The sequence below is a fragment of the Marmota flaviventris genome, chromosome 5 (assembly GCF_047511675.1).
Source record: "Marmota flaviventris isolate mMarFla1 chromosome 5, mMarFla1.hap1, whole genome shotgun sequence".
Taxonomy (NCBI): domain Eukaryota; kingdom Metazoa; phylum Chordata; class Mammalia; order Rodentia; family Sciuridae; genus Marmota; species Marmota flaviventris.
The window spans coordinates 127,699,139-127,723,053 of record NC_092502.1 but is presented as its reverse complement, the minus strand read 5'-3'; the positions used below and the strand labels follow the sequence as shown (position 1 = coordinate 127,723,053).

The 23,915-nt window shown below is 36.7% G+C and overlaps 1 protein-coding gene across 1 annotated transcript in view; it reads right to left on the bottom strand.

Moving 5' to 3' along the window:
- The window catches only part of Emb (embigin), a 57,565-nt gene that overhangs the window by 28,319 nt on the left and 5,331 nt on the right, over positions 1-23,915 (bottom strand). The window contains exon 2 of the mRNA XM_027954384.2: positions 18,586-18,672. Coding sequence (XP_027810185.2) covers positions 18,586-18,672 — 87 coding nt within the window. The remainder of the gene's footprint in view (positions 1-18,585; positions 18,673-23,915) is intronic.

Here is a 23,915-nt window from a genome sequence, read left to right as displayed (position 1 = left end):
TCTTCACCCATCATATTACCATAAAAAAAAAAAAAAATGCTTTCACTTAGGTTAAAAAAGGTCTACTATTTAGCCTGATGACATATTTGCACAGCTCATGCTTTACTATTTCATATCCCTGGAATAACAAATATTGCTGGAGACTACCTATCCCTTGAAATTCCCTTTACATTGCTTCTATTTCACCATACTAATCCTGACTCACATGCAATAGGATTCAGTTCATCTCATCTCTGAAATGTCAATCAAATTTCCTCATTGTAAGTCTTCATTACCTTTTACCAAAACAAGGCAAATGACCTCTTAACTTTTCTTGCTAGCTTCTCTTCCTTTATCTATTTTTTATAATATAAAAAGTTGTACTTTTGTAAAAGTAAAACTCAGATTATTTAACTGCCCTGATGAGACATCTTTCATTTGCAAAAAAGAAAAGAAAAAGTGTCTATGGAATGAATACTGCAGTTTCCTTGTTTGCCCCATTTTCCTCATTGGCAAATTAGGACAATGGATATTTTCATTAGACTACAGAAAATGCTATCATATGAAAGAGCACTGGTGATATAATATAGGAATTGTTCAATGTATGTTCCTGGTGTGGCTTGCATGTGATGGATCCTCCAAAAGCTCCTGTGTTGATGTAGAAAGATTCAGGGGTAAAATAATTAGATCATGAAAGTGGCAACCTATCAATGGATAAATCCATTTGATAGATTAATAATTTCAAAGGACTCACTGGGTGGTACCTATAGGCAGGTGGGGTGTGAAAGAAGGAGGTAGGACACAGGAGTGTTCCCTGCGAGAGTTTATCTTCTCTGCAGTCCCTTCCCACCCACCAGCTCTGCTTTCTTCTATGGAGTACTGAGTAGTTCTTCTCTGCCACGCCCTCCTACCATGGTGTTCTGCCTCACCTCACACCCAGAGCAACTGAGTTGGTTGATCATAAACTAAGGCCTCTGAAACCAACCAAAATAAACTTTTCTTCCTTTATGAGTTATATGTTGATTGTATCACTTAATCTTCAAACAGTTCTCAGAAGTATTATGGTTATCATTCCTACTTTATAGATGAGCACCAAATCTCAAATTTAGATTCAGATCCTCCTAACCAGTAGTATAAACCCACTCTCAATGATATGAAATTCTTGTAACATTGAAATTAACTTATTCACCACCTTCAAACTGTTCAACCAAGATTTTAAATGAAAGATAATCTTAATAGAAGATGAAACTAACTTAGAACTTTAAATGTAGCAAAGGACAATGTGAACAGGATGATACTGACTGGCACAACCAGCACATTTAAAAAATTCGCTCAGCCACACCCTCACCAAGTGTTCTTTTATATGATATAAACCACAATACAGGCTTTTTGAGTGTCAGACCATCCTCTGAGCCTAACTGTTGTCTCATGTTTTCCTGTAATATTACTGCAGCTTGCTTTTCTTCCTGTCAAGTAGTCACAGCATCATAAATACGTAGAAAGTTCTACCACTCACATTAAAATCTTTTGTGGTTAGCCAACAAATGTGAACTCAACAAACAACATTTCAACTTCCTGAATATTGCATAACTGCAATGCATTTCTGCTGTTTTGAAGTTTTGCAACAACATCCATGACATTACACTTCTAAGACGGTAAAAACTTGCTCACTTTCTGAAATACATTCTGAAAAGACTAAACTGATTTAAGATCATTTCAAAGAAAAATGGGAAATGGTGGTGCACAGTTCTATTTGAGTTTCAAAACTGCATCTTTCTTCTTGTTTTCAACAATATAATATCTGATTTGTGGAAATAACATTAATAATCCAAAAATTAAACATCTTTCCATAGTATAAAGACTGGAACATCACAGCATTATGTTTATCAGTTCCTAGAAAACCACAGCAAATGGTTACATTGTTGTATTATGATCAAATTGATTTGCTGTTATTATTTCCAAGTAATTAACATGAAAGTTATCCAACACTATAGCAGTGGGTTTTATCACTATATGGGGTGACAGGAATCTCAACACCCTTCTACTCCATGAAGTACAAAGAAAGGGAAAGCTCTGTACTCAGGTGGACACCTAGAGCTGGATACTCCTCCCCTATGCCCTACAGGCCTGGACACCTCACAAATCATATTCACCTACCCAGGGCTTTACAGTTAGGAAGGAATCCAGAACTGAGAAACTAATCACAGTAGCAACAGCAAGTGTACAGCAATCATAGGAAAGACAGTAGAGTGAATCAGACATAACTTTCCCATGCTCATATTTGAATACACAACCAGTAAAACTCCACATCATGTACAATCACAAGAATGGGAAGTGATTCTCCATTATGCATAATATGTCAAAATATACTCTACTGCCATGTATAACTAAAAAGAGCTAATTAAAAGATACAGAAATCACAGTGCATCACTATTCATTCATCCATTTGTCCAACTTATTTATGACATACCTACTACATGCCTTTCATTTACCTATCCATGTAACAGTTCTATTAAAAATCTACTGTGTGGGGCCAGGATTGTAACTTAGTAATAGAACACTTACCTGGCATGTATGAGCACGATCCTCAGCACCACATAAAACAAACAAACAAATAAATAAATAAATAAAGGTATTGTGTCCACCTACAACTAAAAAAGTATTTAAAAAAAAAAAAAATCTAGGGGCTGAAATTAAACTCCTATCTCTCACCATGCACAAAACTCAACTCAAAGTGGATCAAGGACCTAGGAATTAAACCAGAGACTCTTCATCTAATAGAATAAAAAGTAGGCCCTAATCTTCAACATGTGGGATTAGGCCCCAACTTCCTTAATAAGACTTCTATAGCACAAAAATTAAAACCAAGAATCAATAAATGGGATGAAATCAAACTAAAAAGTTTCTTCTCAGCAAAAGAAACAATTTGTGAGGTGAATAGAGAGCCTACATCCGGGGAGCAAATTTTTACCCCTCACACATCAGATAGAGCACTAATCTCTAAGATATATAAAGAACTCAAAAAGCTAAACACCAAAAAAACAAATAACCCAATCAATAAATGAGCCAAGGACATGAACAGACACTTCTCAGAAGGTGATATACAATCAATCAACACATGAAAATATGTGCATCATCTCTAGCAATTAGAGAAATGCAAATCAAAACTACTCTAAGATACCATTTCACTCCAGTCAGAATGGCAGCTATTATGAAGACAAACAACAATAAGTGTTGGCAAGGATGTGGGGAAAAAGGTACACTCATACACTGCTGGTGGGACTGAAAATTGGTGCAGCTACCTCAGTCTATACCCAAAAGACTTAAAAACAGCATACAATAGGGACACAGCCACATCAATGTTTATAGCAGCACAATTCACAATAGCTAAACTGTGGAGCCAACCTAGGTGCCCTTCAGGGATGAATGGATTAAAAAAAAATGTGGCCTATGTACACAATGGAATTTTACTCAGCCATAAAAGAGAATAAAATCATGGCATTTGCAGGTAAATGGATGAAGTTGGAGAAGATAATGCTAAGTGAAGTTAGCCAACCCAAAAAAAAACATGTCGAATGTTTTCTCTCATGTAAGGAGGCTGACTCATAGTGGGATAGGGAGGAGAAGCATGGGAGGCATAGATGAATTCTAGATAGGGAAGAGGGGTGGGAGGGAAAAGGAGTGGGCAGGGGATTAACAATGATGGTGGGATGTGATAGACATAATTATCTAAAATACATGTATGAAGACACGAATTGATGTCAACATACTTTATATACAACCAGAGATATGAAAAACTGTACTGTATACATGTAATAAGAATTGTAATACATCCTGCTGTCATGTATTTTTTAAAAATCAATTAAAACAATCTACTGTGTGAATCTATTCTAGGCACTGATATCAAGATTGTACAGTACCAACAGTAATATCCTAACTAGACTTATTTCAGTATTTCTTACTGTCTGTCCTCCTTAGGTCCTTGGTATTTCCAGGACTTGGGTTTCCAGCCTTCCCCTCAATTCTGATAAGGAAAATCTATTCAATAAATCAGTTCCTGCTTCACTGATTAAAGACTGCTTCTATGGTTGAGATCATGAACCTAGCTCATTCACACCTACCAAGATTTACAATGACTGTTTCAAATGTGCCTTCTTCCACTTCATGATTAATATTCCATAGCAATTATGTTATTTGGTGCTTACAAAAATATGGACCATCTTTAATACTTGGTCCCCATAATAAATTCTGCAAGGTGTTAATTATAATACCTGTTCAGCCAATCTAAAAGGCAAACCCTGAGGTTACATATGGGGGTGCAGAGAATGCAAGGTCTAGGTTTGGGCATCAGTCCAGGAATCAGAAGAGCCCACCCCTGCACTGTACATTCCACTCATAGCTAGTCCTCTTTTATTGTTCCTGGAGCTATAAATCACATTTTTACATTTTACCATCTCTTTTGCATTTGCAAATTAAGAAAACTTCATGCAATAACTATCCTCTAACTTCCACCTTCTCTCTGTTGATGAAAAGTTTCTACTTACTTTGAACCATTTTGTACAGCTTCATTTTATTTATTTATTTAGGTACTGGGGATTGAACCCAGGGGCATTTTACCACTGAACCACATCCCTAGCCGTTTTTTTTTTTTTTTTTTTTTTTTTTTTTTTTTTTTGACAGGGTCTCATTAAGTTGCTTAGGGCCTCACTAAGTTGATGAGGCTGGCCTCAAACTGGTGATCCTCCTGCCTCAGTCTCCTGAGTCACTAGGATTGCTGTCATGTACCGCCACGCTTGGCCAGTACACCTTCACTTTATTTTTTTTTTTAAATTTTTTATTGTTGGCTGTTCAAAACATTACATAGTTCTTGATATATCATATTTCACAATTTGATTCAAGTGGGTTATGAGCTCCCATTTTTACCCCATATACAGACTGCAGAATCACATCAGTTGCACATCCATTGATTTACATATTGCCATACTAGTGTCTGTTGTGTTCTGCTGCCTTTCCTATCCTCTACTATCCCCCCTCCCCTCCCCTCCCCTCCCCTCTTCTCTCTCTGCCCCCTCTACTGACATTCGTTTGTCCCCCTTGTATTATTTTCCCCCTTCCCCTCACTTCCTCTTGTATGTACTTTTGTATAACTCTGAGGGTCTCCTTCCATTTCCATGCATTTTTCCTTCTCTCTCCCTTTCCCTCCCACCTCTCATCCCAGTTTAATGTTAATCTTCTTCTCATGCTCTTCGACCCTACTCTGTTCTTAGTTACTCTCCTTATATCAAAGAAGACATTTGGCATTTGTTTTTTAGGGATTGGCTAGCTTCACTTAGCATAATCTGCTCTAATGCCATCCATTTCCCTGTAAATTCTATGATTTTGTCATTTTTTAATGCAGAGTAATACTCCATTGTGTATAAATGCCACATTTTTTTTATCCATTCATCCATTGAAGGGCATCTAGGTTGGTTCCACAGTCTAGCTATTGTGAATTGTGCTGCTATGAACATCGATGTAGCAGTGTCCCTGTAGCATGCTCTTTTTAGGTCTTTAGGGAATAGACCGAGAAGGGGAATAGCTGGGTCAAATGGTGGCTCCATTCCCAGCTTTCCAAGAAATCTCCATACTGCTTTCCAAATTGGCTGCACCAATTTGCAGTCCCACCAGCAATGTACAAGTGTACCCTTTTCCCCACATCCTCGCCAGCACTTGTTGTTGTTTGACTTCATAATGGCTGCCAATCTAACTGGAGTGAGATGGTATCTTAGGGTGGTTTTGATTTGCATTTCTCTGACTGCTAGAGATGGTGAGCATTTTTTCATGTACTTGTTGATTGATTGTATGTCCTCCTCTGAGAAGTGTCTGTTCAGGTCCTTGGCCCATTTGTTGATTGGGTTGTTTGTTCTCTTATTGTCTAATTTTTTGAGTTCTTTGTATACTCTGGATATTAGGGCTCTATCTGAAGTGTGAGGAGTAAAGATTTGTTCCCAGGATGTAGGCTCTCTATTTACCTCTCTTATTGTATCTTTTGCTGAGAAAAAACTTTTAGTTTGAGTAAGTCCCATTTGTTGATTCTAGTTATTAACTTTTGTGCTATGGGTGTCCTATTGAGGAATTTGGAGCCCAACCCCACAGTATGTAGATCGTAGCCAACTTTTTCTTCTATCAGAGGGCGTGTCTCTGATTTGATATCAAGCTCCTTGATCCATTTTGAATTAACTTTTGTGCATGGCGAGAGAAAGGGATTCAGTTTCATTTTGTTGCATATGGATTTCCAGTTTTCCCAGCACCATTTGTTGAAGATGCTATCCTTCCTCCATTGCATGCTTTTAGCCCCTTTATCAAATATAAGGTAGTTGTAGTTTTGTGGATTGGTTTCTGTGCCCTCTATTCTGTACCATTGGTCCACCCGCCTGTTTTGGTACCAGTACCATGCTGTTTTTGTTACTATTGCTCTGTAGTATAGTTTGAAGTCTGGTATCGCTATACTGCCTGATTCACACTTCCTGCTTAGCATTGTTTTTGCTATTCTGGGTCTTTTATTTTTCCATATGAATTTCATGATTGCTTTCTCTATTTCTACAAGAAATGCCGTTGGGATTTTGATTGGCATTGCATTAAACCTATAGAGAACTTTTGGTAATATCGCCATTTTGATGATGTTAGTTCTGCCTATCCATGAACAGGGTATATTTTTCCATCTTCTAAGATCTTCTTCTATTTCTCTCTTTAGGGTTCTGTAGTTTTCATTGTATAAGTCTTTCACCTCTTTTGTTAGGTTGATTCCCAAGTATTTCATTTTTTTTGAAGATATTGTGAATGGAGTGGTTGTCCTCATTTCCATTTCAGAGGATTTGTCGCTGATATACAGGAATGCCTTTGATTTATGCGTGTTGATTTTATATCCTGCCACTTTGCTGAATTCATTTATTAGCTCTAATAGTTTCTTTGTAGACCCTTTTGGGTCTGCTAGGTATAGAATCATGTCATCTGCAAATAGTGATAATTTAAGTTCTTCTTTTCCTATTTTGATGCCTTTAATTTCTTTTGTCTGTCTAATTGCTCTGGCCAGTGTTTCGAGAACTATGTTGAACAGAAGTGGTGAGAGAGGTCATCCCTGTCTTGTTCCAGATTTTAGAGGGAATGCCTTCAGTTTTTCTCCATTCAGAATGATGCTAGCCTGAGGCTTAGCATAGATTGCTTTTACAATATTGAGGTATGTTCCTGTTATCCCTAGTTTTTCTAGAGTTTTGAACATAAAGGGATGCTGTACTTTGTCGAATGCTTTTTCCGCATCTATCGAGATGATCATATGGTTCTTATTTTTAAGTCTATTGATGTGGTGAATAACATTTATTGATTTCCGTATATTGAACCAGCCTTGCATCCCAGGGATGAATCCTACTTGATCATGGTGCACAATTTTTTTGATATGTTTTTGTATCCGAGTGGCCAGAATTTTATTGAGGATTTTTGCATCTAGGTTCATTAGAGATATTGGTCTGTAGTTTTCTTTCTTTGAAGTGTCTTTGTCTGGTTTAGGTATCAGGGTGATGTTGGCCTCGTAGAATGAATTTGGAAGTTCTCCCTCTTTTTCTATTTCCCGAAGTAGCTTGAAAAGTATTGGTATTAGTTCCTCTTTAAAGGTTTTCACTTTCATAAAACAATGTAAGCAGTACACCTTCACTTTAAAACAATGTAAGAAAACAGCAGCAAATGAAAATGTTGTATCTATAGATTCCCCAGTACAAGGGACTATTAACTTTTGTAATGAATTTTTCTATTGGCTTTAAAAATTCTTTTAGTAGCAAAACTAATTTTAAAATAAATCCAGGGAATCTTATGTAGAACCTCCCCCACACACACACATACTGTATAGAATTGGTAAGTCTATGGCTATGATGAGTTAAGACTAGGGTATACAAAGCATTCAAAATTGGCTTCTTCATCCCTTGGTCTTCTTTCTGCACCATGGATATATCAGGGGCATAAAGATTAAAAAATAACTGGACTTCATTAAAGAATAATTAAGCACAGATGCCTTAGGACTCACCCAATCAAGTGGAGAACTCATGAACACCTAATGTACAGCATGACCCACTATTTTGATAAAGATTCTGTCCAAACTACAGGCGATTGCAGATTCATGTCTATCCTGGAGATTTCACCCCAGCCAAATGGTTCATGTTTCAGGCTATCAACTTCTAAAATTCTAAAAATGCAGATACTCAGGCCTCCTCCTCCCAGAGATTTTGATTCTATAGTCTTAGTAATATGCATTTTAGTACAAGCCTACATGCCTCCTTCTCAAAGAGGGCTCCCCTGCCCGCTTTTTCCAACTCTGCTCTCTACAATCACTCTCTATCATATCACCTTTGATTTATTTCCCTGCACTTGAAACTGCCCAGTGTTATCTTTTTAATTAATTTGTCTACCTATTTATTCACTGCCTCTCCCCACTGGAATGTAAACTATAAGATATTCAGGGGAGAGCAGTAGAAAGATGTCTGCTTTGTTCACCACTGTAAACTCTTTCTTGATGAATTTTTGCTGAACTGATTTTAATAATGCAAGTGGATCCTGGAATATAGAATTTAAAGTACTGAAACATTTCTCTAGAGAGATCAGGCATCTTGCCTTAGAATTTGGTTTCAGGTTTACAAAAAATGCTGCCTGGGGAGGTGAATGAGAAATTCTAGCCACAAAATACTTAAGGAGATATGCAGGAATGAATAAGAGGTTTATGTCTCAAACAGTTGATTCAGTTTTCAGCCAAAACAAATTTGTTCAGTACTATTATATGCTATGTATGATATAGAGGTTAATTAAAAATTGCTCTTGGTAGCAGAGAAGATAACAATTCAAACATAAATAAATACAATTAAGATTAACTATAGTAGATACCCTAAATCAAATGGGATCTAGATCACAAGTGGCACTACTATATTGCAAAAACATTCAGTTCTCCTCAACATTAATCTACAGATTCAAGGAAGGATCAGTCAAAACCCAAAAAGTACTCCTTTACTTTAAAACATCTAAATGGTGGGGGGAAAGTCACACTCATACATTGCTGGTGGGACTGCAAATTGGTGTAATCAATCTGGAAAGCAGTATGGAGCCTTAGAAAACTTGCAATGGAACCACCATTTGATCCAGCTAATCCACTCAGTCTATACCCAGAGGACTTAAAATCAACATACTATAGCTATGCAGCCACATCAATGTTTATTGTAGCTCAATTCACAATAGCTAAACTGTGGAAGCAACCTAGATGCCCTTCAATAGATGAATGAATAAAGAAATTGTATATATATATATATATATATATATATACACACACACACACACACACAATGGAATATTACTCAGCATTAAAATAAAATAAATTTATTACATTTGCAAGTAAATGGACAGAATTGGAGAATATCATGTTAACAAAGTAAGCCAATCCCAAAAAAACAAAGGCCGAATGTTCTCTCTAATAAGTGGATACTGATTCATAATGGGGGTGGGGTAGGACATGGGGAAAAACGGAGAAACTTTGATTGGGTAAAGGGAAGGGAGGGGTCGGGAGGGAGCATGGGGGCAAGAAAGATGGTGCAATGAGATGGAATCATTACCCTAGGTACACGTATGATTGCACATATGGTGCGACGCTACATTGTATACAACCAGGGAGATGAAAAGTTGTGCTACAATTGTGTACAATGAATCAAAACACATTCTGCTGTCATATATGCCTAATTAAAATAAATAAGTTAACTAAAAAAAACACTATAGGAGGGGGCTCTTTCACAGTCATTTCATGAAAAAATATGAACAGAAATTTTAACAAAAATGTATTTTTCTCTTTAATAAGATTTTTTATAACCAATATTAGTCAATCTAATTGCCATAGCATCAATAGCAATACAGAATGCAAAGCAATTCACAGAAGAGGAAACTCTGGATTGCAAATGCAAGTGTACCTTAAAGACTATCAAAACATCCCTTCATATTCTTCTTAGTTAGATCTAGAGTAAATATTCATTTCTGGATTGCACCTGACTTGGTTCTCATTGTTGGAGATAAACATTTCCATTTGTGGAACATGCTTGTTTTCCAATTCAGAAAGATCTTGTGCTTTGATGACATATCCTTTCCCATAGATTGCATCATACATAAGATTTGTTTAGTCTTCTGTGCTGCTTTCTGCTTCTCAGTTCTGGGACTCCTGATTTAAATGGTCTCACAAAACAAACCAGTTTCCTAAGACTAACATGAGGATGGGGAAGCAGGTGGACAATTTTTCCTGCTAATCTCTTTTCTTTACCCATATGTGCTTTAACACATTTACTTTCCCCTCATCTTCTTTCCCTTGCTCTTTTTTTATTTTTCTTCCAGCAATTCTCTATAAATGAAAAGAAGAGAGGGAAGAAAAAATAGGAATAGAGGAAAGAAGGAGGAAGCCTGGATGCACTGGATGGAAGTGACCAATATAAAAAAATATATATATATGCTGGGTTTCTAATAATTTATGGCCTTCAGTGAGCTATCAAAAAGAACCAGGTTACTTGGGAATTAGCCAATTTGTTCTAGCTAATCCAACACCTTCAATGGTAGTCAAGTTAAAATGACCCATAGTGAAATATCAGCACAGTGAAAATATCAGCAACATTAAAAACCTGCAGTCAAATCTGAAATCTACCTTTAGTCAAAAATCAGAATTCACAGCAAAAGTTTGGCCTTTTAACAAAGAAAATGATTGGGGCCCCCATACATGTATCCCATGGACCACCTAGGCATTGCTTAAAAAAAAAAAAATCTAAATGCAAAAGTAAAAATCCAAGAATAGTAAAATCTATTTAAAAAAACAAACACAAAGATATGAGATGTGTTTTAAAAACTAATATTAATGTATTAATGCAGGAAACATCAAGAAATTAATGGAATAAAATAGGCAGAATTTTTCAAGTTGCAAGTCAAAACCTACTCACAGGTCAGAAAATAATTTAGTAGTTATGACCAGATTTGCTTTTTCATGGGTTCAGAAGAGCAAGAGAAATTATCCAAATGTAGCACACGTATGAGGGGGAAAGGGTTGTTTGATGAAATTTTTGTTTCATGTGTGTGAATGTGTGAGCAGTGCATCAGATAAAATTTATTTATTACTTTGGGTAGCTTGAAAAATACTGAAACAGTTAAGAAACAATAATATAGGAATCTGGACTCTAACTAGCGTGTGATATTTCAACACTGTAGGAAAAAGGAATACAACATTAAGGGAGTTGAGATACTAATATCTACACAAAATAATAACAATAAAATTAGTTCCCTGTCACACACAAATCATAAAACTGTGTTCACACTGGGTTAAAAAGTGAAGAGCAAAAACTTGAAAATAATAGAAAAAAACATAGAGTGAAAATTTTTCACAATAAAAAAAAGCATATAGGTTTAAAAGCAAATGGGAGAAAATACCTACAACTTCCATTAAAAGTCCAGAAAGAATCAGTCTTCAAAATTTATATCTCCCTCATTTAAATCAACTTTTAAAAACCAATACCGAAACTGGTAAAGAATATTAACACAAGTACATGCTCTCACAGGCAAAAGTATGTCCAACTCCAAAATGCAAATGAAAACAACAGTGCTACAGCTTCTCGTACTCACCAGCAAAAACCAGAGTCTGATACTATGAAGAATTAGAGAACATGTAGGGAAAATTGTGTTTAACTATACGGGCAGGGGAAGAGGCAAACCATCCAGATATTTTGGAGGGCAATTTTGAAGTGTCTATGAAGATAAAAAATACATGTAATTTCTTAAGTAATTCTACTTTGTGCTATTTATCCAACAGAAATATTCAAAATTTTGCCCTGGGAAATATATGTAGGGTGCTCATTTCTATATGATTTATAATAGAAAAGAATATAAGCAAACTCATCAAGAAAAAAAAGGCTAAGTAAACTGGTATATTTACACTGTACATACAAGTAAAAGAAACATGCTACATCATATGTAATATGGCTAAATCTCCAAGCTGATGGTGGAGGGAAAAAAAGCAACTTTCAAAAAAATACATAGGGATATACTATTAATATTTAAAAATACAAAACAATACTATATAATTTCCATGATTTCATTTACCTGCTTTGAAAATATTAAATGGAAAATTCCAGGGGCTGGGATTGTGGCTCAGTGGTAGAGCGCTCGCCTAGCACCGGTTTGATTCTCAGCACCACATAAAAATAAATGCATTGTGTTGTGTCCATCTACACCAAAAGTTAAATATTTTTTAAAAAAAAAAAAAGAAAATTCCAGAAATAGACAATGTATAAGTATTAAATTGGATGCCATTCTGAGTAGCATATTCACATCACCCCACTTTGTACCTCCAGGGACAGGAATCAGCCTCTGTCCATCAGATCGCTTAAAATGTATTTGCTTTCTGCCTATTAATCACTTATTATCCATTATCATTGTCAGATTATAACTGTCATAACATATCACAGTGCTTGTGCTCAAGCAATCCTATTTCACCAAAGGGCAAGAGTAGTGAAGCTGGCAATCTGGATATCCCAAAGAGAAGTCAGAAAGTGCTTCCTTTAACTATCATCTCATATCACCACAACAAGAAGGTAAGTACAGTCCAGTAAGATATTTTGAGAGTGATGACATTTTACATACTTTTTATTATTGTTGTTGTTAATCTCTTACTATGTCTAATTTATACATTAAACTTTATTATAGATATGTATATACAGGGGAAAACATAGAACAACCATCTCCCAGAATCTGTGAGGGATTCAGAATCCAAAATCCATAGATACTCAAAGCATATGATCTACATATATCCTCCTACACACTTTAATCTCTGGATTACTTAGAATACCTCATATCATGTACATTGTGTGTAAATTGCCATTCACTGTATTGTTTAGGAAATAATGACAAAAAAAGCTATAAACGTTCTGTACATATTTTTATCCCTAAATATTTTTTAATATTTTTGAATCCACAGATTCAGAGCCCATGGATAAAGAAGACTGCTCATGTACTGTTCAGTACTATGGTTTGGGGAATCCACTGGAGGTCTTGGAATATTCCCCCCTGAAGAATGGAAGACTACTGTATGTATATAAAACAGAAGTATATGGTGCATATACTATATACATACACATATGTGTAAGTATATATACACACATATACAGTACTATATGCTAAAACAGTACTATATAGTTTTTATGTTGCTCATGTATATGCCACACCTGTGCATGCATGCACACACATACAGAGAATGGGAAAGAAGCACACTTTGAATAGAAGTTATCACATGAAAGAGGGGATAGAACAGTGATAGAAGTGCTGGGTAGCAGCAGGGCTTTGACATGGTCTGTCAAGTTTATGACTTTTATCTCTAGAAGTTCTGTTTGGATAGTACAATGTTCACTTCCCACGTTTCTCATATTTCTAACATTTGTTCCTTTGTGTGCCTATCTAGTACTGTGATGTGAAGTTCAGGAACATCTAGTCTACAGCTCCTTGGCTGGCTCGCAGACCAGGGGTGGCTTTGTTGTTTTTAGTATTTCTCTTGGGTCACATTCTCAATATGGACTGCAGAGCCAGGTGGACAATGTGTCCTTCCATTGAAGTTTTTTATGGTTTTCCTGTGGAAAAAGCACCTGCCAGGGATCGTTTTCTGTTATTTGTCAGCTTTTAATGCAAGTAATATAAATGTGCAATCTAAACGTCCTCCAGAGCAGGCCCATATCTTTGAATAATCAGAGGAATCTTTGGGGGGTTTAGGGTGTATTTTTAATTGACAGTAATGGGAACCTTTTGTTTTTAATGCGGAAAAAGGCAAAACAAAGAAACCAACTTGTCATCACCTTGTGCTGTCAGCTGATGCCCCACCCAGCTGTCAGCTGATGCCAGGTCAAACCTTCCACTGTTTGTAGCCAGGGAAGGATCAGCTTTCTGGGGTTTTCCAGTTCCTACTCTCCTCTCCTGGCATAGATTCAAGGCTGGGTTTTTATATCTCTGTGGCTCTTAAAACTTAAGTACCTTGGCCACAGACACAAGGAAACCCAACACAACATCAAGTCCCAGGCTTGACACTCTGATTACCAATTTTGGACAGTAGAAATTGTCTTTACTTTCATTTGTCCTTGGCTGTATATTTAAGATAAGGTTTACTGTACTGAAGACATGCTTAGATGTGGCAGGAGGGTTTTCAGATTCTTTAAATTTATTAGAATGCTGGAAATAATGTTTTAATGTTTTTTAAAATAAATTCTATTTTACTTACATAATTAAAAGTTCATTAAAATATATATATATATATACAAACATCAGAGAAACACGTAGCTCTTATCTACCTGAGCCTTATCAGAGATGTGGTTTTTGGCTTAATTCTCTAAAATAGGGAGCATTTGAACAGAAGAAGCAGAAAGGAGGGATGAGATGGAATTATAATAGATCAGGTTTGCTGTCCCACTTGGGCTGTGTCTTGGGCCTCTGAGCAACAACATCTGACTTTTTGGTGTTAATAAAGTGTCTGTGATTATTAAATCATATGTCCTCCCATGGTGGAGGGATGGGGAACAGTTGCCGGGTACTGTGGTTTAGATGTGAGAGGTTCTCCCAAAATTCATGTACTAGAGGCTTGGCCATGAAACAGCAGCATTGAGATGTTGGAACCTTTAAGAGTGAAAGGTCCTTAGGTCACTGAGGGCCCCACCAAGGGATCAGGTACCTCTCTGGGGAACCCTGAGTTCTGGTGAAAGAGGTGTTATAAAAGGAGCAAGCCTGGCACCACCCAGATCCCTGTGCCTCCCACATTCTCTACCCCATCCACCACAAGGCTTCCCAAGATCCTGTGCCATGCGGTTTGCACTTTGAAACTCCAAATTGTGAGTTAAACAAACCTTCTATCTTCATAAGTAGTCTGCTTCAAGTATTTCATTAAAATAGCTCTCTCAAAAACCAGATCTACCTCTTTTACATGTAGAGCAGAGAGGGCAAATGGGATGATTTTGTCTTCCAGGGGACTTCTGATTTCCTATCTAATAGGTAAAAGCCAGGATGCTGTTAAAAACATCCTACAGTGCTCCAAACCGCCCCCTAGGATAAAGAATTACCCAGCCCAAACGTCATCATTTCTGCTACTGGAAGCAGTTCTCTGGTGGAGAACAAAAGCCACTCGCTGTGCTACTTGTACTGCTACTGTGAAGCCCTCTCCATCTTCTCTTTCGCTCCCCGGGAACATCAGGACTCATATTTTGTCTTCTCTGTACATGAAGTCTTTACATCAGGTTTGATGACTGCCTCTGAGAAATATCATGAATAGTCACACATCATTTGAGTCATTCTAGAATCTTCTAGGTAGCAAGAGTCTGGACAGCCAAATAAATGAAAGGAATACTCGCTTCTTTTCATCGATTCAATCCTCCTACTGTAAAGCCTGAGTGCTCCTGACCCAGAACTCTCACCTGCCTGGGACTAGAAAACATGGCTATCTTTCCTCAGTGTGACCGATCTTCCTAAACCTTACATTGTGCTTAATTTGCTTACCTGTAGTTTCAACACCTGCTTAACCCATCTCGTGCCCTCTTTCCTCGCCAGGCTAGCTGCTCACATCAGCATGGTAAATACAATGTGCCATTGGGTTACCAGGGTGACAAATGATGGCAACATCAACAGGCTGCTCAAGAAAACTGCCAGCTGATGTTTTGATTTTAATCACATTGGTTAAACTATAACGAACTATTGAGACTCTAAACACTACAATGTGCAAAGGGGGAAAAACATACACACACACTGAAAGTAACAATACAGAAACATTCTAATTGTGATAATATAATAAACGACTTCTGAATACTGACAATGGAGATCAGAGGATATAGCTCAGTGGTACAGCATTTGCTCGGCGTGTGCAGGGACCTGGGTTCAATTCCCAGCACAGCAAAGGGAAAAAAAAAAAAAGTCCACAAATATTAACATTGGAAAACTTAGAACTGTGATATAAAAACAGTCCATTATCAAAAGATCTGTTTCAAAGCTCAGTGATACAATGGAGTCTCATTCAGCCATAAAGAAGAATTAATTTTTTTATGTCATTTGCAGGAAAATGGATGGAACCTGAGAGCCTTATGTCAGCGAAATAAGCCAAATGCAGAAAGTTAAGGGTTGTATTTTTCCCCCTCTAGTATGTGGAAGCTAGAGAGGGATAAAGTAAAAGAAAGGTGGGACACAGGGGTTTCACATGAAAATAAAAGGGTGACCAGTAGAGGTAGAGGTAGAGGCTACAAAGCACAATGGTTAACAGCACAGGCTCCAGCACCAGGCTGTTTGGATTCAGAACTGATCCCCAACTTGGGACCCGTGTTCTTGGTCAATTGACTTCATCTCTTTATGCTTCTCTTTTCTTATCTGCAAATTATAGATAATAATCATGCTCACCTCAGAGGGCTACTAGGAGAATTAATTAAGTTATATTTAGGAATATGTACATAGTACACAGTCAACATTGTGAGTTTATAAAGGAAATAATTAGCAACATTTTTAAAAATATTAAGTAAGTAAACAAGTAGACCTTTTGTAAGTCAAGGGTCATGTTTTTCATTCTTCCAGGCACAGGGCCCAAATGTTTCCCATTCTCACTAAGTAAATGTGTGAAGAAGAATAGCCAAGATGGTCATTCTGGTCCAAAATTGGTTGATCTTTCTATAAGAAACACTTTAACCCAACAGTAAGACCACTTCTAAAATAGCCAAAGGGAAGGAAAAAATAAGTAACAACATAAAAAATATTAAAAGTACTGTTTATAGATAAACAATAGCAATGATAAAATTAATACAAACAATGATATGACAATATGAACATACTCCATTCATGAAGTAGGTTAAAAACCCAAATGATTTAAAGTCCTTAATGTGAACCATCATGAATCATAATAAAACTTAAATGAAACCCGAAGAAAATTCTTGACTCCCAATAATCATCAGCATGCCTTCAAATTTAAATTCTGTGCTCTAGTAAATGTAACTCTTAAAACCAAACTTTCATGAGAAGGCAAGCCGACCCACAGCCCTACATGGAAACACAGCCATTCAATTTACAAAGCACAGGGCCAGTGTTGCAGAACTTATGTCAGACCTTTTCTTTTGTCAGAAAAAAAAAAAAAAAAATCAGATCCTTTTTTAAAGTCTTAATCTTAAAAAGACCATGCAATAGCGAAAAGCTCCAAACTTAAGACTTTCAAGTGTCTCAAAAATCAAACAGAGGCATTCCTTTATCGGGACAGACAAGTAAACCAGCAGGAACATTGAGGGAAATTGAGCAAACAAATGTGTGTACACAGATGGCACAATCAGGCGGTGTCACCAGTTCTCAGGATGTTCTGCATCTCAGTGCTTGCTCAGACTAGGGGCAAGCTGAAGTTCAAGAGTCCATGAGGAGAAGAAACGACACACTGAAGTTTTCTCTTTGTAACAGTAAGAAGACTGGTTTTAATTACATTCTTAGAATAAAAGAGTTGCTAGGTTTTAAATCCTCCAAACAGGTCAAGTAAATAACCAGCCTGGTATCAATTTAAAAGGCCATTTCTTGCTGTTCTATACGACTAGCTATTCCAATAAGTGAAGGATACCTGCTGCCCACACTGCCAGACTGGCGAAAGAATTTGCAAACTTACATCTTCATATGAATCTCTCTTATGGAAACACCTCATCTTAAGGAAGTAACCAACAACCAGAACTTGAAAAAAGTAAAGCAACAAGTAACAACACAGATATATTGTAGTTATTTTTTAAAAGAATAAATTCCAAATATCAGAAAGGGTACATTTGGAGACCAAAAGAACTGCAAGGTTATAAAAATGTTCTACCCAACATTGATATGACCCCTTCTAATCACATGAAACACAAGTAGAGAAAGATTTCACACATGGAGGAAACCATTATAAACTGGACATAAAAGTAGAAAATATTGGTTATTGATTTAATAAACAGGTTTTAAATATTTCAAATTCAAATTGTACTATTTTATAAGACAGTTGTTACTAAAGCAGACCATTGTTACTACTTTTAAAAACTCTCCAATTACTTTTGAGGTCCTGGAATCCAAAGCTGTGAAAGAGCAAGCAGAAAAAGCAGAGCTGAGTCTGGCTTGGGGATTCTTTACTGGTTTTCCCACAGCTCTGTCAGTGACTTATCTCAGACCATCATTAGTTACTCTGGCTAAATGGTTTCCAGTAGACAGATGAGTTCTCCTCTCAGTGTAGCATGGTTCTAAAGGATATACCAGCAGGAACTAATGAAAGCATAAGATAATCTGCAAACCTCAATTAATCCTCCCCTTCCCCCAGGTGACCCTCTTTCAAAAAGCCTTTCTCAGACCAAGCAGGTCTGGAACAGCCTCCACCTCCCTGAAGCCAAAGCACGATGCCCTCCTTGTGTCACCCACAGGGTAGTGGACTTGTACGGGTTACATGTACACTTCTCCCACCAAGCCAGGAACAGGGATTAGAACTTGATGAGTCAGAGAACACTGGCTTAGTTAAATGATGTTTAAAAAACAAAATTTGTTGGCATTGTAGTATTTGAAACATGATATGTTTACCTGTCAGTGATATGCTATGAATCTCCAAGGACAGGTTAGAGTATTTTGCCATCATTTCTTCTCCAACAAGATTTGTAAAAGCTGAATCTGTAAGAGAAAAAACATGGGATCAGACATCTCATCAAGACTAAATGACTATCTGAAAGTCAGTGTGTAACAGCTAAAATGCCATTGTACACTATTATGGATAAATAACATTTTTTTCAGGATTATATTAGGCTATTAAATGTGACCAAATTTCTGATTTTTTTTTTTCTGTTTCTTACCTAAATGTACCGGGTATTTACTCAGACAGCTGTTTTCTTTGATAAATACCTCCATTTTCTTATTCTACAATTACAGATCCCTTTAAAAACATAAATGAATTGAAAACACTGAAGAATTAGATAATAGTGACAGAAAAGGAAATGACGGAATGAGGCAAAACAAGCAGGACATGGTGGCACATGCCTATAATACTGAGGGTGAGGCAGGAGGATCACAAGTTTGAGGCCAGCCTCAGCAACTTAGGAGGCACTGTCTCAAATAATAATAATAATAATAATAATAATAATAATAAGAAGAAGAAGAAGAAGAAGAAGAAGAAGAAGAAGAAGAAGAAGAAGTTAAAGCAGAATTAGGAATATAGCTCAAAAACAAAGCACACCTGGGTTCAATCCCCAGCACCAAAAAAGAAAAGAATGAGGCAAAGAGAGATGAGAGAACAAAGAGTGATGAAGGGACTATAACAAAGGGCAAGAAAAAATAAACAAAATAAAAACTTTGGGCATTAGAGGCAGAGGACAAAATGGCTGCATGTGAGATATACATTGTTTTCCAGCAATGGTTACAGTGTAGCATGCCCTTTAGCAACCTACTTCCCTTTCCTCTGTCACTGGGTTTGAAAATTTTCATGAAAGAAACAAGGTTTCCATTTTTACCACACTCTCTCTTCAAAGCCTCCCCTCTGCCCCTCCTCCTTCTTCCACAGCCTCTTGCTTCTTTGAGTAGTAGACCTCATCCTAGCAAAACTCCAACAAACTCTAAACAAGTCAGAGAAGAAAACAAGGCTTCTCAACTTGGCTGCATTCTGAAATCTTCATTCCATTTAAATTAAACCTGAGCCTTTTTTTATTGCACTTTTTAAAAACACTCAGAAAGTTATTTCTAATGCAAGATTAGATTTCCAGTCTTTTCCTTTTCCTAAAGGTATGAAAAATGTTATCAAAGTATATCACCTTTTTTTACTTCAATTTTACACATGGCTTAAAACACTGCCTAATAAAAACATGTACCTACAGAACCTAATTCTCCAATAAGCTGTTTAAAGATTTAATCACTTCAAAAACAGCTTTGAAGGCTGAAATGCACTTTCTTATAATCTTTAATAACATATTTAAGTCATCCTGTCCTTTGACAGTGATTTTATAGAAAAATATGTCCTGAGTTTCTCATTTGACTCCCAGGGATGGAAAACCTCTTCTCCACCCACACCTAATATTTATTCATTCACGTTCATATTCTCTCTCCTACCCACTTCCAAAAGCAACATGGGGCAAAGGCATGGGGATAGCTTGCTAAAAGGGCTCCCATTAATATTCTCTTCTTAATGAAGATTCTGGGTTTTGTTTTTTTTTTTTCTTTCCATTCCAGGACATAGCTCATTTAGAGGTTGTTTTAAAGAAAAAATACCTCAGAAAAATCAAGGCAGATATCACTCACTTATGGGTAGGAAGAAAAGAGCTGTTCTGTATATTATCAATCTGTGAAGTTTATAAAACAAAGTTTTGGTATCTGCTTCCTTGCTAGGGAAACCTCCTTTCTTGGCCTATCCTACTATGGAACAGGATGCAATGGTGAAGGTTATTAACACACTCCTCATCCTGAAACAAGCCCAAACCCCTTTTGAGATCATCAAACATCATTTGTTGTTGTTGTTGTTCACACTCTCAGTAACAATAAGAGAATGACATATGCTTAAAAAGTGATTTCTGGTGGCTGGGATTGTGGCTTAGTGGTACAGCACTTGCCTTGCATGCGCAAGATAATGAGTTCATTCCCCAGCACCACATTAAAAAAAAAACTAAATAAACAAAATAAAGGTATTGTGCCCATCTACAACTAAAAATATTTTTAAATGATTTATGTCTTTCTTATTTCTATTTCATATAAATAAGTGAGCATATAAAGCACTTGACACATGTTTAATGATGATGAGGAGTAAGAAATAGAGTAAACTTAGATTTTGCCCAAGCTAAGGTTAGATCCCTTTTTTCTGCTTGTTGGAATGTAGATCCTAGATGGGTTCTTCTGTCAAGAGGTTCTTGTTTGGTACATCATTCATAACGGTAGCTGATAGGGCCACAATTTGTGATTGAGTCATTAAAATTTCAGAGTCACACTAATTCACTATCACCAGCCTGTGTGTTTCACACATGCTGACCTCTAAGCTGGACAGTGAGAAGCCTGAGTCTGGCAGTGGGATGAGGGTGAAGGTGAGGCCAAAGAGATCAGCCAAGGCTGGAGCTCCCTTCCTTTTACTCATCCCCAGGACCTGTTAGGGAAGAACCCACCTAGGGTCTACCTTCTAGGGAGCAGAGAAAAGGGATCTAAGCTGAGCCTGGGCAAAATCTAAGCTGACAGCAGTCGAAGGAATAGGAGAGGAAAGAAAAAGAAAGCTTCAGGGATAGTTCCAGAATGTGCTAGCTGTTTTGCCAACTTTAAATTTCCAGTCCATATATTAGAAGTACAATCACACATCCACAAACCTGGAACCACTTACCCCAACTTCACATTCTCTTTAAAAACATCAGTCCTCACCAGGTTCCAGTTTCCACTGAACAATACCCAAGTACAAAAAAACACACATATAACCAATATGATTTCTGCTTTCCTTTTAAGAGGCAATCTGCACACCCGACATGATCAGGGCAAGAGCTGTTAGAATAGTAAAAGTGAGAAGTTCTTTGTTTAGACACTTTTTGATCAAAAGAGTGAGAACATAAACCTTATTGCTTTCAGTAGGAGGACAGCTTGCAGGAGAGTGACTCAGCTAACTGGTATATAAAGAAAACTGGCAGGAGATTCAGGCAGTTACAAGCAAGTTACAAGAAAAAAAAAACCCTAATTGTAAATGTGCAACCCAATTATAATATTTCCCTGAGAGGATTGGGCTAAGTCCCATAAAGACGTGTAACATGGAGAGGCGGGAATTTTGTGTTCCAATCCAAGTTCTGCCAGTTACCTACTACTTGGGGTTTCAAAATGTGATACATCCAGCTCAGTGCTTTGATGTTCTCTTTCCACTATAAACCTCATCTCATAGGGGAAAAATAAAAGGGAGGGAGAAAAAGGGAGGATTGGAAAAGTTGTGTAAACACTGAGAGATGGAGCCAAGATCATGGTGCACATTCTTTAAGTTATCATAATCATCCCTTTCTTAATCCTCACCGGAAGTTTTCCACCTGGCACTCTTTTACAGATAGTGGCCAAAATGCCAACATAAAAGAGTAACATCTAGGGCTAGGATTGTGGCTCAGTGGTAGAGCAATTGCCTAGTATACATGAGGCACTGGGTTTGATTCTTAGCACTGCACACAAATAAAAAAAATTAAAAATAAAAGTCCATCAACAACTTATAAAAATTTTTAAAAAAAGATTAACATCTAATAGTTATTCCAGAAATTAGAAGATTTCTTTTTGTCCTTCAACAGGAGCTGGGACATGAGAGTATTACATCAAAGAATTGAGTAACATCCCAATTTTCACCTATTATTAATTTATGTCAAAGAGCAAAATGGACAACACTTAGATGTGTTTCACATATTATCTTTTAAAATTGCTGGAGGGGCTTATGATTTATGCTATTAACACTTTCAAATAAATAATTGTGCCATTATCTACCCAAAATACTAAAGTAACATTTTTACCAATTTAATTTTGGGGCTTCATTTAATTGAATCAAATTGGGAAGGACCAAAGGGAAGAGTATGGACTTCATCTATGAAACAGTCGAAGTTGGGACTGGGAGTATATAGCTCAGTGGTAATAGCGCTTGCCTAGCATGTGCAAGGTCTTGGGTTCCATCCCTAACAACACAAAAGAAAAAAGAAAAAGAAAGCATAGATTATTATTAAAAAAAAAAAAATAGAATTTTTTAAAATTTTCACCTATATGCCAATTGCTATCAATATACAAAATTGAAATTATTTTAATAATTTCTCATTTTAACATTCTAATACTTAGCATTGTAAATGTGCAACCCAATTATAAAAGCAGTACAATTTAGGAATCAATCATATATACTTTATATAAAACAAAGGTTTAGAAATCAGAATTTTTTTTTTTTCCCATAGGAACAATACTGTATATAACCATGAGAGCCCATGACCAATGGTAAAAAGCCATTTAAGCCAGGACAATTTTAAAACACCTAATTACCAAAAAAAAAAAAAAAAAAAAAAAAAATACTGCCTATAAACAATATATTTAGAACTGCATGAAATAGTCCTAGCCCTTGTCTATAACTATAATAATAGAAAGAAAAGAAGGGAGAGAATAAGGCTACTTTGGGTCCTGGGCATCATTCTCCAGTGGGATTTTTGTCAAGAAAAGAGGTGTGTCAAAAAACATATACAAGTTAATCTGATGGGGCCATTTATAAGTCAGCCCTTATAAGTCAGAGAGAGATAACAGCCCAGATAAGGAATGAATAGCTTTTATATAATATTAGGAAACTACTGGGCAAGAAAGCCATTTACAAGCAAGTTAAAAGAAAAAAAACCTAATGACAAGAGCAATGTTTACTCTTATACAGCCTTACAAAACAGTCTACAACAACAGTCCCCTACAACAAAGAATTATCCAGTCCAGAATGTCAGTGACCCAAAGCTGAGAAACCTTGATTCTGAACACACATACCCTCAATCTTGATTTTTCAAAAGGCCTGTGACACTGTGGTTAGTCCTGTTCTACTTAGTTTAAGTATAAATATTTTAAAGCATGAACATTTCTTGCCACCCTTCCCCAACAACCACCACCTCCCACCAGGGGCCTATTTTGAGGGCCTTTTAAGAAGAAAAACCACATGTTGGATGGAGCCCTAAAATGCAAACCAGGAAACCAGCTACAGCCATTAGCTAGCTCATTGCTCTTGGCTAAGTCACAAAAGCACTTTGGGCTTCAAGATCAAACAAAATCCTTTCAGATTCTCAAAACTATGTAACTATAAGGCTATAAAAAGATTCAGTTTGGGGATTAGGGATATAATAGTTATGATAACCTCAATAACTTTAAGAATGCAAGAAAAAGCTTATTTTCAATGAAAAGAATAACACTATTTTTAAATATAA